General features: G+C 37.2%; 1 protein-coding gene across 1 annotated transcript in view; it reads left to right on the top strand.

Moving 5' to 3' along the window:
- LOC115210346 (putative FERM domain-containing protein FRMD8P1) overlaps positions 1–20238 on the top strand; it is a 124233-nt gene that overhangs the window by 87020 nt on the left and 16975 nt on the right. Inside the window, exons 4-7 of the mRNA XM_036502483.1 lie at positions 9398–9472; positions 15024–15200; positions 17073–17174; positions 19258–19316. Coding sequence (XP_036358376.1) covers positions 9398–9472; positions 15024–15200; positions 17073–17174; positions 19258–19316 — 413 coding nt within the window. The remainder of the gene's footprint in view (positions 1–9397; positions 9473–15023; positions 15201–17072; positions 17175–19257; positions 19317–20238) is intronic.

Below are 20238 nucleotides of genomic sequence, written 5' to 3'. Positions count from 1 at the left end.
TATATATACGTATATATATATGTATATATACGTATATATATATGTATATATACATATATATATATATATATATATATATATATATATATATGAGTTGTACTATACTCCATGTATAGTACAACTGTTTTTTTTTTGTGTGCTTGTTTATGAGCTAAGGAGTAATAAAACATTTTTTTGTAGAATATTAAAATTTCAGTTGTCAGTATTTTATATCCAAAAACGAAATTGTTCTTACAGTGATTTATAAGATTTGGATAGGATACATGTTTATGTTAAAAATTCAAATAAGAAATATAATAAAAATAATAAGGTATAAAATGTAAATGAAGTAAGATATAAAAACATGAAAACCGTGTATCCATGTGCAGACACATGTATTTGGCCCCTTAATATTTTCTGAAATGGCCATAAGTTTTTAACTGATTTGTACTTATCACAGTTTTTAACTGACTTTTACCTTCCTGATAACTCGTATTACTGAACTCTATTCTCCTTCGAATACATGTATCTACACACGCATACATAGTTTTCATGTTCTTAAATCTTACTTCATTTACATTTTATATCTTACTAGCAGTATCGCCCGGCGTTGCTCGGGTTTGTAAGGGAAATAACTATATAAGCATTTTTAGAGATGTAAAGTATAATAGCCATCTCAATATGGCTAACCTCAAAGGGGGTGGGTGTTACTGTAGCTTTTTACGTTCTGAGATTTAATAATACATTTTTAGAGAGTTACTTCCCTTATATAATAGCAACAAAATGCATTAAAAATGGGGGAAAATGATGGAAAATTTTTTTTTTTAATCGTAGACTCATCGTAGACGCGCGCTAATACCCAGAAGGGCTCGATATGAATCACGACTATAAGATACCCGCTTTTGGTTACACTGCACCAAAAAATGTGGGAGTAGTTAGGAATCTAAATTGTAGGAGACAGACACACAACTTCACTTTTATATATAAAGATTTCTATTATATTTTTTTTATCTTTTATTATTTGAATTTTTAATATGAATATGTATCCCATCCAAGTCTTATAAATCAATTTAAGCACGATTACATTATCGAATGTAAAGTACTGACAACTGAAATTTTTATTTTCTACAAAAAATATTTTTATATGTGTGTGTGTATATATATATATATATATATATATATATATATATACACACATATATATGAGATAATGGTGTCATTGAGACCCAAAGGTGTCAGGTAATGCTGAATAAGTGCTATAGACAGACCATAGTTAAGTTCCAGTTTCGGTAATATATAAAAAACCTTTGACTCGGCAACACTGTATATAAATTCTCTACTGGGAATGACCAAGTTTAAAAATCTGCTAGATCTCACTCATAAGGGAATCTTACATTGCTTATAAACTCTATATTTGGAAGGACTCATATTAAACTCTGTTGGACTTTTGGACTTTACTCATAGGATATTGGAATATTGCATATATACCATTATGCCTAAAAAATGGATTTACAACTTCAGTACCCATACAAATCTTGCATCTATTTTCTTTCCTCCACCTCATTCTATTTTATATCACATCTAAACTATGACTTAACTATCCTCTCACACAGTCTCCAATGAAGGGATATAATTAAATATCCTAGAAACAGCTGTAAGACCTTCTATCTATAAATGCTCTAATATCTACACAGCCTTGGTTTTTTTTTTATCGTATTACGCAAAAAATTCTTATATAGATATAATGTGGTGGAGGCACAATGGCCCTGTGGTTAGGGCAGCGGACTCGCGGTTTCGATTCCCAGACTGGGCGTTGTGAGTGTTTATTGAGCGAAAACACCTAAAGCTCTACGAGGCTCCGGCAGGGGGTGGTGGTGATCCATGCTGTACTCTTTCACCACAACTTACTCTCACTCTTTCTTCTGTTGGCCTGCTCGCTTAGCCAGCGGGGTGGCGTCATTTGGAGGCTAAACCAATGCGAAGTGCATTGTGACCAGCGATGTGTAGCAACATCTGATAGCCTGGTCGGTCACGGTGATATATATAATGTGTGTGCACTTGTTTGTATTTACTTCAACTCACTACTTGATAGCTAATCTTGGGTGAATGTGCACTGAGACAAACACGCACACATAGAAAAACCTGTAATCAAGTTAGATAATATGTAGTACTACATGGTAAATAAGAGCACTTAGAGGGCGCAAACCTCCACCAAAGCAATACCAACATCCTCTCAACGATTAGCTAGAGATGATTTTTAAAATGAGAATATCCAAAATAAACTCAACTGCTCTCACAAATGAGAATACTAAAAATGAAACCTGACTGCTTTCAAAAGTTAAAATAAAAAGCAGGAAAAATAATCCAGTATCTTTGTCCAGTACTGGATCAATCCCAAAATCTAATCAGTTCGTTCCAGTCACAAGGCCAAACATCCCTAAAAATTTAATCCGAATCTATCCTGCAGGTCTTGATATATCTTGTCCACGGATAAACAAACAAACAAACACACACGACTGAAAACAATACCCCTGCCTTCGTTAAGGTGGAGGTAATAAAACTTGTTTCCAAATTACCTGGGTAGGTGGTTGAGAGGAAGGAATATAATTTTACATGACTAATAATAGCAGCATAAACACCTATGACAACTAGTTCCAGTTCCTATTATACAAAAATAAGTTTCTGATTCATTCGTTTTCTTTATAAATATTTCTGAGTCATTTTTACTATCTTCTTAGTTACTGTTAGATAATATTGAAAGAATTTTTTTTTTTAAATCTTTGTTTTTTTGCTCAAATGTCATGTTTTATTTATATCATTGTTTTGGGGGTTATTTTGTGTGTGTGTGTGTTTTATCAAAGATAATTTTCTCTAGAAATAATTGACATTTGTGTGGAAATCATAGGTAATCTTCTCCAATAGATTACAAAATATATCATGTTTTATGTGAATCAGTTTACTTATTATACATTTTTAATTTATTTTACTGATATTTATGATGTCATTTTGGCTAAATCGTTAGCACATGGTGCAAAAGGCATAGTGGAACTTCATCTCTGCCGAGGTTGACTTTACCTCTCATCCTTTTGGGGGTCTATAAAATAAGTACCAATTGAGCACTAGGGTCGATGTTATCGACTATCAACCTCCCTCAAATTTCAGGCCTTGTGCCTATAGTAGAAAGGATTATTATTATTATTATTGTTACTATTAGCACACAGGACAAAATGCTTAGCAGCATTTCATTTGTCTTTACATTCTGAGGTCAACTTTGCCTTTCATTCTTTTGGGTCGATAAAATAGGTACCAGTTGAACACGGGGATCAATGTAATTGACTTGCCCCCCATCCCCCAAAATGTCAGGTCTTGTGCCTAAAGTAGAAAGGGTTGTTATTATTAGCATTCTGGGTAAAATGCTTTGCAACATTTCATCTAGCGTTACATTTGCTGGGCATGGATACATTCATCTGGCCTTACTTCCCTGGGCATGGGATACATTGAATCTCCAACGTCTGGCAGCTGACTTGGCAGACACCCATAAAATTATTAACCATCTTACAAACAATAACTCTGAGCACCTTTTCAAACTCCACCTGTCTAACACCCATTAGAAAACAGCACAGATCCCTTGACTTTCGGAAACATTTTTTCATGCTAAGAGTTGCTGAAGTATGGAACAAACTGCTGGCATCAGTTGTTAGTTCCTGAGATTCGCCAACACTACACCTGATTTTCTCCCTTCCATACACACGCAAGCATGTATCTGACTCATACACTGTTCACTTTCCAGACATTTGTACATTACTGCATATGCTTTATACGCATTTTCTGACAAGTTGTGGTGCACCTGAGCACTGTATACAATAATTTCATTATATTATTATTATTATTATTATTATTCTGAGTTTGACTCCACTGAGGTCGATTTTAGGGGTTGGGCGAGCTGGCAGAGTCATTACCATTACTGGACAGACTGCTTAGTGGCATTTTTGTCCATTTGTATGTTCTGAATTCAAATTTTGCTGAGGTTGACTTTGCCTTCCATCCTTTCAGGATTAATAAAATACCTGTTGAGCACTGGGGTTGATGTAATTGACTTGCCTTCTCCCCCAAACTTCAGGCCTTGTGCTTGTTGTAGAAAGGATTATAAGTAATTATTATTATTGTTATTATATGTAAGGTGGTGAGCTGGCAGAATCATTAGCATGCCAGACAAAATGATTAGCGGCATTTCATCTGTGTTTACATTCTGAGTTCAAGTTCCGCCAAAGTCAACTTTGCCTTTCATCCTTTTGGAGTTGATACATTAAGTACCAGTGAAATACTGGGTTTGATGTAATTGACTAGACCCCATCCCCAAAATTTCAGACCTTCAGCCTATAGTAGAAAGGATTATTATTATTATTATTATTGAAGGCAGTAAGCTGGCAGAATGCCGGGCAAAATTCTTAGCAGTATTTCGTCTGCTGCTACGTTCTGAGTTCAAATTCCACCAGAGTCGACTTAGCCTTTCATCCTTTCAGGGTTGATAAATTTAATACCAGTTGCATACTGGAGTTAATATAATCAACTTAATCCCTTCCCCCAAATTTGAGAGGCCTTGTGCTTCCAGTAGAAAGGATTATTATTACTATGGCAATGAGCTGGCAGAACCATTTGCATATTTGGCGCAAAATGCTTAGTACATTTCTTCCTGATTATTATGTTCTGCATTCAAATTCTGCCAAGGCCAGATTAACTTCCACATTCAATACAATTAGTATACGTTGAGCACTGCAGTTGATTTAAAAAAACTTCTCCCTCCCTGCAAAAATTTGATGGCCTTGTGCCATAATTTGAAAGCATTTAAAAATAAAATAAAATAAATCCATATTATTAAAGAGCAGTGGATTGGCTAAACCATTAGAACAATGGCTTCAGCTCCAGCTTTTTATATTCTGAGTTCGAATCCCACCAAAATTAACGTTGCCTTTCATTCTTCCAGGTTCAATAAAATAATAAGCTAGTAGAATACTGGAGTCAGTGATATTGACTAACCTCTTCTTAAATTTCTGGCCTTGTGCCTTTATTAGAAACTGATTCTTTAAAATGGCAGTGGATTGACTGAATTGCTAAGAGCATTGGTTAAATTCCTTTGCTGCCTTTGTTCAAGTTCTTTGCATTCAGAGTTCAAGTCCTGCTGCAGCAGGTTCTTTTATTTTATTTTCACTATATATTCTTTCTTGATTATTATATATTTCCATACATTTTCAAAGTATTTCGATTTAGGTATTGGCATAAAAAAATTTTTTAAATAGAATTTTATAAAAAATTTTATAGATCTTGTGTGTATCTCATGGTGCAAGTTTGTGTTAGATTTATAATCGTTTCTTAGGCACAGGGGTGTAGGGGATTCTGAATAGAGAAAGCGGGTTTGTTATCTGGCAGCTGCACCTTGCCAGAGATAGTCAGGTGGACAGGCATCATTGGTCCTCATTCAACCCCTAATTTCTCACTTGATGTTTCCTAGAACCACACACCAGTACCCCACTTTTGCTGGTAGGCTAACCCAAATGATGAGGCTGTGTTAACACTGCACCAGTAGGTGAAAGACTTCAAGTAAGTCTTCCCAAAGAGTGACTGGCCAGGGCAAAGGAACCTGCTTAGGTCAATGGCTAGGTGTTTGGGGTCTTGGGTAGAATCGTACAGTTGTGGCTAACAACCTGGAGAGGAATGCGCACTACCAAGCTAACTTGCCGATAATAAATTCATGATGGTGACCAAACAGGCCAAAACCCATATTGGATCAGTTGTTGCTCAGTTTAACATCAAAGACTGGGCAGGCCTCAATTTTGCTGACTCACAGAAGGTAGCAGAATACTGAAAGAAGTCTGGTAGTGATATCATCAATGAATGCCCCAATGACTATGCAGTCAAGGGATAGAAAAGGGTAAGAGGAGGAAGGCACAAAGTTAGAAATTAGGGGTATAGTATTTTGTTGATACTTATTTCTTTACTACCCACAAGGGGCTAAACACAGAGAGAACAAACAAGGACAGACAAATGGATTAAGTCGATTATATCGACCCCAGTGCATAACTGGTACTTATTTAATCGACCCCAAAAGGATGAAAGGCAAAGTCGACCTCGGCGGAATTTGAACTCAGAACGTAGTGGCAGACGAAATACTGCTAAGCATTTTGCCCGGTGTGCTAACAATTCTGCCAGCTCGCTGCCTTATAGTATTTTGTTGATACCATTAACTCCAGTACTTGATGACTACTCTGAAAGGATAAAATGTAAGTTAAGCTCAGAGGGATTTGAACTCAGAACATAATGAGTTGGAAGATATACCATAAAGCATTTTTTTTCCAAAGCTCTAATAATTCTGCCACCTCACAGCCTTTGTGTTGGGTATATAATACACATTAATTGTATATGTCTAACACTTCTTGATATTTGGAGCTCATGCTATGATTTTTCCTGTAAACATAAGCTTCTCTTTGTTATGAAAAAGAGCAACAGGTTCATAGATGTCAGTGGGTATGTTACTCAAATTAAATGTTTATGTCTATTAGCATTTACTTCTGTGTATATCGTTCTTTGGTTCATCATTCTATAGTAGTAGTAGTTATGTATTTTGATGGATGTGAGCTGCATAAACAGACCATTATTTCTTTCTTTTTTATTGGGAATTAATCTGTTGAGAAGATACTACTTCTCACTTGCATTTTTAAAGTAAAAATGCTTCATACTATCATAAATTCTTCATACTACATCACTGTTCATAAAACCTGGGTCAGCAAGTGTTATTTTTATTGTTTGTATTGTAGGTCATGGTCGGTGAATTTTGTTGTATAGCATTGCTCGTATGCTGTTCATATTTGGTTGCACAATTGTGCTGATATTGCCATGTGGTTAAGATTGGTGCTATTGTATGGCACCTTGGGCAAGTGATTTTTTACTGCAGGTGCACTGAGTGGAATTTAGTTGACAAATACTGTGTAGAAAGTTCTTTTGTGGTGTGTGTTTGTGTGTGTTTGTTGGTGTAAACTGGTGTCAAGCTGTGTCCCTTTTTGTCAATAAACAGGTATCAGTGAAATAAGATAGATTTCAATACCAGAGCAAAATAAGTACTTGGGGGTGAATATGATAAACTAAAACCCTCAAAAGGGATTCTAATGACTGAAACGTCTTAATATGTAGGGTTTGTTTATAGCAAATCATGATTTGTTATATTTGTTTCACCTCTTTGTATTCTGAGTTCATATCCTGCCATAGCCTGTTTGTGGTGGGTAGGGGGACCTAAATCTGTTGCTCTGTTTAACACCATCAACTGGTCTTTGGATGCTTCTAGCAGAACCTATCAGTTGGCAAGCCAGATTCAAACCAAGTCTTTGGTTTGAGAAAATCATCCTTCACTCGCACCAGATTTATAGACCTTAAAAAAGGATATGGGTACTTCTCTCTCTCTCTCTACTAAAAAAATTTCTAAAAAGAGACCAGGAAGACAAAATATTTATTAGGAATACGACTATCTATTTGGTTTGTTAATGTTATTCTTGGATATTGTGATGTTAAATTTAATTCATTTTTGTTTTAAGGCTCACTCTGTTTCATCATCCATATTGTCATTTATCCTGTTTCTCTGTAATTCAGCCAATATCTCTAACTAGAAAAATAGTAGAATGGTTCTAAGATGGTTAAGGATGGGCAAGTTATGAAATTAGTGGAATGGTTCCAAGATGGTTAAATATAGCCAAGTTAGAAAACTTATGGAATGATTCCAAGATTGTTAAGGATGGTTAAATTAGAAAACTAATGAAATTGTTTCAAGATGATTAAAGGTAGTCATGGCTAGAAAACCATGCATTTGAAGTAATTCACTCCTATTACATATTATTTAAAGAGAAAAGGATTGGCAATATTCCCTTACAATGTGCATTTAGTATAGAATTACATGGTTTAAAACCTTACTATGCCAGTGTCATGCGTCTTTAAACAATTTGTGTGACTGAAGTTCTGTTCTTTACTCTATATTCTGTTTAAAATGAGTATGTACCTATGCTGACTACACCTAATTCCCCTATATGCAACTGCTCAAGCCTCAAAGGCTGTTGTTTATAGATACCCTCATGTCACCTGATTGTATCCTTAGAAACTATGCATGCTTAATAGCTAATGATTTCAAGGGAACATTCACGCAACATATATTACTTAAGGTGCATGGACAGGAAAAACTCAACCTCTCTATATTTGTTCATCTGGAAACTCTGGGACCAAAGAAACCACTTCCCTAGCATCACATGGAGGGATCCTTGATATGGCTCCTTCTACCTCACCTGAAGCTCATAATTACTAACTTTGCCTCTGTGAAAAGCTGCATATGTTGCAACAATCTGCATGCATCAAAGAAGGCGGCGAGCTGGCAGAAATATTAGCACGCTGAGCAAAATGCTTAGCAGTATTTCATCTGCCATTACGTTCTGAGTTCAAATTCCACCGAAGTCAACTTTGCCTTTCGTCCTTTCAGGGTCAATAAATTAAGTACCAGTTATGCACTTGGGTCGATGTAATCGACTTAATCCCTTTGTCTGTCCTTGTTTGTCCCCACTATGTTTAGCCCCTTGTGGGCAATTAAGAAATAAGAAACACCCTCCCAATTAATTTCAAATCGTTAGCTACTAATTCTCCAAAACCACCACTTTATCTGGTCTGTGTACAAATACATGGTAGACAACCTCTGTATACTCATAGTCCAATATAAACAGACCAACATATAACCTGAAATTGCAGGCACAGGCACATATTTCCAGCTGATGCAACTGAGCACAAGCACACACACATACTAGCCAAGACAGAAATCCTCAAGTATGACCTGACAAAGTAACAGATAAAATATCCAATTAATAGGTCACATAGAATCAAAGTAGCTGAGTAGATGTAGCACATTATTTTCATCTCAAAAGTCACAAGTTCAAATCCACTACAAGGGATTTTTACCATTGTATTTTATTTTCTCACTATACACAGAATTCTATGTACTTTAATTCTATTTGCAGTCAAACACAGATATCAGATCACCTCGATTTGATACCTACATTGCCTCAGTTTCTCTGTCTGTCATGTCATGATTTTGTAGTCCATCATAAGCACTTCATCCTATGTTTTTGATCCACGCTCAGAGTTGCTGAAGCATGGAATAAACTGCCTGCGTCAGTTGTTGACTGCCATGACACTGCATCCTTTAAGGCCCTCATGCTTTCCGAAATCGGTCGAAACTACACCTGATTATATATGCACTTTAGATGAGTTGTAGTGCACCTGAGCACTGTACACAATGTTTATTATTATTATTATATCTCTGCCTATGTTTAACAACAATAAAAACAACAACAACAACAACACTTTATCTCCTTTCTTTTCTTTCTGTTTCCAGCTTGCATATCAGATACTTCCGCCTGTGGAATGGCAATCTTAGGAGGGCCATTACAAGCATCCAGTGGGTCAAAAGGTGAGTGGTGCATTCTTACTATAAAACCTATTCTTTTACTTGTTCCAGTCATTTGACTGCAGCCATGCTGGAGTACCACCTTTAGTTGAGCAAATCGACCCCAGGACTTATTCTTTGTAAGACTAATACTTATTATATCATTCCCTTTCGTCAAACTACTAAGTTATGGAGACATAAACCCACCAGCATCAGTTGTCAAAGAATGGTGTGGGAGAACAAATGCAGACACACAAATACATATATACGAGCATACATACACGCATACATACATGCATACATACAATGGGCTTCTTTCAGTTTCTGTCTACCAAATCCACTCACAAGGCTTCGGTCGGCCCAAGGCTATAGTAATTTATCATTATTTTTATTTATTTATTAACTAATTTATTTATTTATTATTACTATTATTAATATGGAAAGTTGGCAGATTTGTTAGCACACTGGTCAAACTGCTTAGCAGCATTTCTTCTTCCACCTTTATGTTCTGAGTTCAAATTCTGCTACGGTTGACTTTGCCTTTCATCTTTCTTGGTTAATAAAATAAACACCAGTTGAGTCCCGGTGTTGATGTGATTGACTTACCCCACCATCCCCTATAAAAAATGTTCAGGTCTTGTGCTTATAACAGAAAGGGTTATTATTATTATTATTATTATTATTATTATGTGAGAGAGCAGTGCATGCCATCAAAGTGACACTGGGGTAAAATATACGAAGCCCAGTATACCCATCATGACTACCCGTCTGATAAGGGTACACCAGGCACATGCGTCACAACCATATGTGTGCAACATGGTGATCTCGTATCACGATAAACAGCACATGACCTTGCAGGTGGGGCCCAGTTAGAATTTTCTTCTGGTCGAGTAACCCATCTCGCTCAAAAGGTCCCCGAATAAGGGTTGTTTAAAGATGTTGACCGAAACACCCATGTTTCCAGAGGTGAATTATTCAAACCCCAAAGAATACCTCTCAACACATGGCTATGATGCTCCCCCACTACTTCTGCTCATGATCAGAGATGCACATATCGTCAGCTACTAAGGGACATGCTCAACTGGTTATGGTCAAGCAAGCAAATCTGTGGCATTGAGCAGAATATTTGCTGTAGCCCATCTTTTATACCAAGACAAAACAATGTACATGATAACACTTATTATTATTATTAAGGCAGCAAGCTGGCAGAATTGTTAGCATACTAGACGAAATGCTTTGTAGCATTTCGTTTGCCTTTTATGATCTTAATTCAAATTAAAATGAGAAAAATAACTGACACACAATTATAAACACAATTATATTTTGACAAATGCAAAAGAAACTAGTAAAAACATGAGCTCAAATAATAATAAAAGCCTTACCACTACCACTACCACCACCACCACTCCTCTTTTGCTATCATTGCAAGCCAAAAGGAAATGCTAGAGAGCAATTAAATACATGAAAAGGCAAAGTAGCATGGAAATGGTATGTCAGGAAAGAGCATATCTCCTTATCGAAAGTATTTATGTAGGAAAGAGGAAGGTGACTTACTTCTGATTCTTAAACATCTGAGAACTTTTCCATATGCATTAAAAAGAGAGGAGTAGGAAAGTGCCTTGGTTGATGTGTAACAGGATGTCTGTTCCATTAACTATGTCAGAGCAAATGTGAGTGTGCAATTGGTTTTTAAGATTGAGAATCTGAAGAGGAGATAAATAGAGCTGGCACAGTACATTTCTGATTACAGGCTGGTACTGCAGTGCATGAAATTCAAGAGTGCAAGGATCATGGCCCAAGATATTATTATAGGTATTGACCTTTGGTTGCAACATTATAAGCTGATCATTGTTGTTACTATTGTCATTGTATTAGGTATTGGGTAAATTGCATCTAATGGTGGTTGGTGTTCGGAAGGGCATCCAGCTATAAAAACCTTGCCAAAACTGACCTCGCCTGTTACTGGGGTCACATAAAAAGCACTACTGACCTTGCCTGTGCTTGTGCCACGTTAAAAGCACTAAGTCCACTCTGCTGAGTGGTTGGTGTGGGCCACATAAAAAGCACTACTGACCTGTGCTTGTGCCATGTTAAAAGCACTAAGTCCACTCTGCTGAGTGGTTGGTGTTAGAAGGGCATCCAGCTGTAAAAATCCTGCCAAAACAGTTACAGAGGTCTCACATAGGCTTCTGACTGGATGGCTCTTGTGAAACCGTCCCACCCATGCTAGCATGGAAAGCAGATGTTAAAGGAGGATGATGATGGTGAAGCTCATGGGTTCAGGAGTTTGTGGGGCTAAATGGAATTAGTCCTTAGTCACCTTACTCCCAGCTTCCACTTTGGCTTAGCATGATAGGCTCAAGAAGTAGCTGTTTGTTATGTGGCTAAGGTGTACAGGATTTAGAGGAGGGCTGGTCCTAAACATGTCACACTGACTCACTGGTGTGTGGGCATGCACTGATGCCATGTCAACCGATCCCCCATCGAGGTTCAGGAGAGCAGAAGACCAGCTGAGTAAACAGGAAATAAATTAACAAAAGACAATAAGAAATCATTGCTGGGTCTTTCCCAAGAAAAATCATGAATCTTCCATCTTTGATTAGGTCCATGATTGCTGATGTCTGTAGATATGGCACTGGAAGAGAGAGAGAGAGAGAGGAACTGGTAGAATCAGAGCCTCAGAGCTTTCAATCGGGGTTTTGCTATATTTGTTCTGGCTCTGTACATCCTGGGTTCAAATCCTGTCATGGTCAGCTTAGCCTTTCATGCTTTTTGAAGTTGATAGAATAGGTACCAGTCATGTAATTACTCGTTGGCATTTCTTCTGGCTCATTACATTCTAAATTCAAATTCTGCCAAGGTTAACTTTGCCTTCCATCCTTTTGGGATTGATAAATTAAGTACCAGACAAGTACTGAGGTTGATGTAAACAATTTCCACTTCTCCCCAAAACTTCAGGACATGTGCCTATAGTCAAAAGAACTATTACTGGGTGGATGGCAGAAGTAGTAGAGTGGTGGACACAGTTCTTTGTGGTATTTGGTTAATTCACTTTACATTCTGAGTTCAATTCCTGCCAATGTCAATTTTGCTTTTCATCCCTTTGTGTGTGGAGAGAGAGTTAATAAATTAAAGAGCCAAATGGACTATCAGGGACTAATGTTAAAAACATTACCTCTCACCTACAATTAATAAAATTTGAGGTTATGTGCGGATACTATAAATTATTATTGTTTAATGGATGTGCTATTAATACCTGTCATTAATACCTGTGTGCATCTTTTACCAATCTGTACATCAAAAAAAAATGAAATAAAATAAAAGCACCAATAAACCACTGAGTTAAATAAAAAATACCTTGTATTATTTTTGTGTCGCTCAAATTTCACAGACACTCCCATGTCACGCTTGACGTCATAAATGATACTAACCAAATTGATTGACTCATTGGAAACCTAGTTAATGATTGCTGTTGTTTACAAAATGCATGATTTTTTCAATCCTCATCATAGGCACAGGCTGGGCTGTGTGGTTAAGAAGCTCATTTTGTAACCACTTGATTTCAGGTTCAGTCACACTGCATGACACCTGAGGCAAGTGTCTTCTGTAGCCTCAGGCTGACCAATGCTTTGTGAGTGAATTTTGTAGATAGAAACTGTGTGGAATCCTGTCATGTGTTTATGTGTGTTTGTGACCTCCCTACCCTCCACTATCACCACATGATAACCAGTGGTGGTTTGTTTACATTCCCATTACTTAGGAGTTTATCAAAAGAAACTGTTAAAATATATACCTGTACTAAAAAAAAAAAATACTGAATTCAATTTCTGTTACTAAAGCCCTTCAAGATGGTGCCCCAGTATGGCCACAATGCAGTGACAGAAATGAATGAAAGATCATCATTATTATTAATAAAGGGCAGGGGATTATTTGAATTGTTAGAGTAAAAGAAAACATGTTTGTAGGTATTTAGTTGTGCTACTCTATGGTCTGAGTTCAAATCCCACAGTGGTCAGTTTTACTTTTCATCCTTTCAAGGTCAATACCATAAAATATTGGTCTTGTATATGGGTTGACATAATTGACTGACCCCTTTTCTTTAAAATTGCTGGCTTTGTGCCTAAATTAGAAATAATTATCAATTTTATTATTAAATGGTAGTAGATTTGGCAGAATTGTTCTTTGTTCTAAATTCAGCTAAAGTCACCATTGACCCTGAATATTTAACTGGCACTTAATTTTGTTGACCCTGAAAGGCTGAAAAGCAAAGTTAGCCTCAGTGCAATTTTAGCCTGGAAAAACTGGAAGAAATGCTTCTAACCATTTTGTCCAACACACAAATGATTTTCCTGGCTCACCAGAGAAAGAAGAGTTTGTGTAAGGAGTAGGTAGATCTATAGTCAAAGGTGTTCCAACCATGACCATCGTTTTCGGTTTTTTTTTTTTTTGGTGTGATGTTTTCTTGGACTATTATATTCAAAATGTCCTTATTTTTTGCTCTGTATGGTTTAGTCAGAGGAGGAGGCCAGAACCCATTCCTCTTTGCAGGGATAGTGAAGTAAGATTTTAATATCCTTAAAACCAAAACATGCTCTTTATATTTGCAAGAGTGGATGCTGCTAAAAGCATCCAAGGGCCTTATAGTAGTTTTAAAACAGGTGTTGATTTAGTTTACCACTGAAGATGGTAGGATGTAATCTAAAAGAGATGCAGCTGCTATTTCTGGCTGTTTGGGTGACCATATTGAGGCTTCCGTGCTGTCTTTTACTGATAAACTTGTTGTTTGTTCCTTCTTGAACCATGCCTGGCTCATAAGAGACGGTGTTCTGGTTTCATTGGCATATAGGTTCCCCACCTGGACAGGACGCCGGTCTGACACAGGTCAGCTGCTAGATATAGGAGGAAAGAGCGAGAGAAAGTTGTGGTGAAAGGGTCTGCAAAAGTTCACTATTACCTTCTGCCAGAGCTGGATGGAGCTTTAGGTGTTTCGCTCATAAACACACACATCACCCGGTCTGAGATTCGAACCCACAAACCCTCAACTGCTGCTCTAACTACTAGGCCATGTGCCTCCACATACTGATAAAAAGTATTGGTGTCTAATGATTCTTTTCTGCAAAAGGTTGTAAACTCGAGTCTGCAATATAGAGTAGTGGAACAAGGGAGCTAACTCAAGTCTGTTTAATATGCGAGTTAATTATGCTAGAAGTTAATTTTCACTTTTCTTCATTCATGGCCAGTAAAATAAAATATTAGTAATTTATTAGGGTCCAACCATAACTGTTTGAAATAACCATTACGGTACCATTTTAGTGTGATCTAGATAATAATATCACTGCTAGAATATATTTCTTTTCCAGTTAGACATTAAGGATTATTGAGTTCAGTATTGAAAGCTGATGAAACTTTTGTGATTCAATGTCCATTCTATAGAATAATGTTGATAGTCTGTGAACTTTTAGTCTGTAGGCTGGCACCTTAACTAGGATTTTGAAGGAAGAGGGCAATTAAAACTTTTATGAAGAGAATAAAATTTCTATATTTTCTACCATATTTATCCAATGATCAAATTTAGTTTCAGATGTTTTAGAGCTCTGCATTTACCTCAGAGACCAGACTGTCATCCCATTGAAAGTAAATAATGGTCAACAAGCACAGACTGAAGATCTATTCAGGATTGTCCAAGAGGAACAGAAACTTCCCCCAGAAGCTGCGAATGTTTTCTCTTTGTGGTTAGTGTCTCCATCACTTGGTAAGTATTTGTTTGATCTTTCTTTTGTCTCTTTTGCTTGTTAAATCTCTGTTTGTAGCTGGTATTCTCATCAGTTTGGTAATGTCTGTATTCTTCTCTTGAAAACTTAGTAAATAAGAGATTGTGTTTCTTTTACTTGTTAAAAAAACAAAAAAAAAGAACATTGCTTTATTTATTGGTGTTTCTGATAATTAGAGAGAGAAAGACAAGCAAGCAGTGGGAACATAGTAACAAACACACTTGGTAAATGTGTTTCAAAAGCTTGTTTGTCTCTCTATGTTGCTCAAGTTATTTATTGTTGTCACAAGCTGTACTACATGTTGCAACTTCTTATGACTTCCTGAGGTCCAGCAACTTCAGATTTCAGTAGGTGCTTTATGCACAACTCAGTGTTTAAACCACTTGGATCATTCAACCTCTGATAACTCAATATTATTTCCATGATCTTATGCTGACTTCCTGAATTGTTCCTTTTGTAAGAGTTGAGTCTTTCCTCTGGCACCATATAAAGGGAGGAATGTTGTTGATGGTTTTTCTTATTTCTAGTAGAGTGTCAGTGTGGTTGCTGTTCTTTATTATTTAGAGATCTAAAGATCATTATTATTAGAGACTTTATTAGGACAGTGGCTTAACAGAATTGTTAGTGTCTGACAAAATATCTTGCAGCATTTGTTCTGCATCTTTAATTCATAGTTTAAATTCTGCTGAAGCCAACCTTGCCTTTCATCTTTCAGAATCTATAAAATAAGGACTAGTCAAGGACTGTGGGAAATTTAAGTGATTGTACCCTTCCCCACAAAATTTCAGACTTTGCTCTCGTGATAGAAATTATTATTAGGATTTTCAAATCATATTTGTGTCTCTTTAAATGTTTTCAGTATGATTCTTCATGGTATAATAAATGTATTGCATGCAATAAGTCTTTGGGTAAGTTAAAACATATCAGAATTTTTTTGAATAATAATATGAAAACTGCTTGAATAAATATCTCAGAGTAATGGTTACCTAGTGAGGGAATTCCATCAATATCTCAGAAGATGTGCAGAGGATAAGTCAATAATGATGTGACAAAAGGTTTTTATATTATTGTGGCAAACTTGATAAAAAATGATGATGGCAGGTTGTTAAAATTTAAGTGAATAGTGATTGCCATTCCTGAGTTAGGAATTTAATGGTATCTTAAGCAGAGATTTACAAGTAAGAATATTTTCTCTCTTTAAAGGAGCAATAGTTTCATAGACATGGCAGAGCACTGGAAACATTTATTTTAGAGAATTTAGTATTTGGTGGTGAAAGGAAAATCGTAATGCAACATGTGCTCATATTGCACATTGTTTTGGGTGCAGCCTTCAGAGGCTTCTAGAGGCTGTGCATCATTCAGTGATTTCCTATTACTAAGCACTCTTGCCAGGTTATAAAATGCAGGTGACATTCATCTGCCTTTTAAGTGTTCAATGTGTTTGGCTTGACTTTTCATCTTTCTGGATTCAATTAAAATATGGGTGTAATTTTCTGAACTAATTGTATTTTTTTATTTGGTCAATCACAGTGTTCTGTCTGTTTTTTTAAATTACTGACCTCAGTTGATTCTTGTTCACTATTCAAACTTATGAATATTTTACTATTTGTCTCCATTGTAAATGAAATGAAATGTTTGTTACGTGGATAAAAAAAATATTTTTACCAAATGCCAATAATCTAAATTTTGTCCATAATACTTTCAGGATTCTTTTTCATATTGCCTGCAACAGTTTATTTTACATAAATATTCATGAACTAAAATATTTTGAAAACTTTCAAGTTTAGTAAAGTTTTCAATTTATTAATGATTTATTTATCTATTTTAATATTTTACTGCTACTTAAATCCTAGAACTTCGCTTAAAGAAAAATCACCGTCCTTACTTCCTTGTTCAACAATGGCAAGAGCTGTGTAAACTGTATACTGACCAGAAAGCAGAAAATAAGTTAAGAGGTGAGCTAATATTGGTTTTTCATTTATTTATTATTTGACACTATGGTTAATTATAAAATCAAAAGTTCTGTTACCAAATCTCTTTTGCTGCCATAAAAATATGTGAACCCCCATTTTAAATCTAACAGTTCAAGCTTAACTGGAGTGTATGCTATTAATAAGTAAATAACAATACTCTGAAAATACTGCAAGACATTAATAGCTATGTCATATTAGACATAGAAACAACTTGTTGAGCTGATTAGGTAACTGACCTAGCTTAGGGCTCGGTAGGTTGCATTCTAATGCTATAGTTTATTTCTGTGGCCAGGAAAATTAGTATTCAATTGACCAGTCTCTCTCTCTCTCTCTCTCTCTCTATATATATATATATATATATATATATATATCATCATCATCATTTAGCGTCCGTTTTCCATGCTAGCATGGGTTGGACGGTTCAACTGGGGTCTGTGAAGCCAGAAGGCTGCATCAGGCCCAGTCTGATCTGGCAGTGTTTCTACGGCTGGATGCCCTTCCTAACGCCAACCACTCCGTGAGTGTAGTGGGTGCTTTTTACGTGCCACCCGCACAGGTGCCAGACGGAGCTGGCGAACGGCCATGGACGGATGGTGCTTTTTACATGCCACCGGCACGGGGGCCAGGCGAGGCTGGCAACGGCCACGATCGGATGGTGTTTGTTACGTGCCACCAGCACAGAGGCCAGTCGATGCGGTATTGGCTACATATAATGTATATCTGTAAATGAGATGACTGCGCTGATATGGCCATGTGGTGAGAATGGATGTGGATAGCTGTGTGAAAAAGTTCCACACCCTAGTGGTTGAAGGAACCTGTGGAAGAGGTAGACTCAGGAAGACCTGGGATGAGATGGTGAAGCATGACCTTCGAACATTGGGCTTCACTGAGGCAATGACTAGTGACCGGGACCTTTGGAAATATGCTGTGCTTGAGAAGACTTGGCAAGCCCAAGTGAGACCATAACCAGGGGTGTAACCAGCCCACTTATGCGTACCTTTCCTTCATTGGACACTATACTCTGCTTGCGAAGACCTGTTGAGGCAAGTGAAATCAAAATCAAATTCGATGACTGGCATCTGTGCTAGTGGAGCGCTAAGAGTACCATACGAGCGTGATCATTGCCAGAGCAGCAAGCTGGCCTCCGCAGTGGCATGTAAAAACCAGCATTCGAGCATGATCGTTACCTGCATCGCCTTACTAGCACTTGTGCTGGTGGCACGTGAAAAAACATTCGAGCAAAGTTGTTGCCAGTGCCGCTGGACTGGCTTCTGTGCAGTTGTCACATAAAAAGCATCATTTGAGTGTGGCCACTGCCAGTACCGCCTGACTGGGCCTCATGCCAGTGGCACGTAAAAGCACCCACTACACTGTCCAAGTGATTTGTGTTAGGAAGGGCATCCAGCTGTAGAAACTCTGCCAGATCAGATTGGAGCCTTGTGCAGCCATCTGGTTCACCAGACCTCAGTCAAATCGTCCAACCCATGCTAGCATGGAAAGCGGACGTTAAACGATGATGATGATAATATGTGACAATTATTCAGTAGCCATGATAAAACTGTGAGTTTCGAATGTCAGGGCGGTATGTATTAGTGTATTTTGGCAGCAGCTACATACTCTAAATTTCAGAATGAAAGGATTACGGTCTTATATCTTTTAATGCTCTATTGATTACAAACAAATTGATAATAGAAAGGGATTTGATTTGGTGTTTGCTTTTAGTAATTTTCACAGCTTCTGAAGCCAAATCTCCCTCAAATATCAACTTATTGTCTGAAAATGGACAATGTAGTCATTGGGTAATGTAATTATGAACTTACAAAAAGACTAGATAGCCATTGCTAGAATGGCTTTGATAATAGCTCAATACTAAACAGCATTGTTTCTGAAAAAACAGCAAGCCAATGAGAGAGCCTTTATGAGGTTGCTCAATCTGCTAGAAATAATGACTAAATCTCCTTTATACAACACCCTACAGTCTTAAAAGTAGAACAAACACATTGGATAATGCTGTCCTAGATATGTTGTGTGAACAGCTACATTGTTTTTCTGTATTTCATTCTAGATACCCCATTGCTGATGTTACAAAGGAATGTGTTTTATTCAAAAGAAGAGGAAATGAAAGTAAGTTTAGTAATCCATTCAAGAGTCTGGATTTTTCTGTGAATTTATTTCTACAAGTCATTTCCACATTTAAATCTACACTGAAATATTCACAACTCCCCATCCCCAGTCCATTTCTTTAAACCTCATTTAATTCGGATTGTTTTCTGTCCATACTTTGCGGTGAGGCTCATTTATGACCAACATGTGATGTCGGGACAAGAGTACACATACCCACCCACCCACCCACCCACCCATCCATCCACACACACACACATACACTGTTTGTATGTATTATTTAAAACTGTTTGATTTGGTTCCATTCTACTTAGAGTTTCACAGGCTCCTAATGGGAACCTGATCGGTCATTCCAGAAGCATGAAGGTGTCAGGATCCCGTTAGGGGCCTGCGAAACTTAAAGTAACATGGAACCAAATCAAGCTGTTTTAAATGATACATGTAACCCCTACAAGATGTGTTGAGTGCCCCTTTTCTTTTGTTTGACCACACATGTGTGTGTGTATATCTATATATATATATCTCTTTTACTCTTTTACTTATTTCAGTCATTTGACTGCAGCCATGCTGGAGCACCGCCTTTTAGTCAAGTAAATCAACCCCCAGGACTTATTCTTTGGAAGCCTAGTACTTATTCTATCGGTCTCTTTTGCCAAACCGCTAAGTGACGGGGACATAAACACACCAACATCGGTTGTCAAGCAATGCTAGGGGGACAAACACAAACACAGGCACACACACACACATACATATATATTTACATATATACGACAGGCTTCTTTCAGTTTCCGTCTACCAAATCCACTCACAAGGCATTGGTCAGCCCAGGGCTATAGCAGAAGACACTTGCCCAAGATGCCACGCAGTGGAATTGAACCTGGAACTATGTGGTTGGTTAGCAAGCTATTTACCACACAGCCACCTT

The sequence above is a fragment of the Octopus sinensis genome, linkage group LG4 (genome assembly GCF_006345805.1).
Source record: "Octopus sinensis linkage group LG4, ASM634580v1, whole genome shotgun sequence".
Classification (NCBI taxonomy): Eukaryota; Metazoa; Mollusca; class Cephalopoda; order Octopoda; family Octopodidae; genus Octopus; species Octopus sinensis.
Note: the sequence above shows the minus strand (reverse complement) of the source record. Positions and strands in the feature narration are given on the sequence as shown.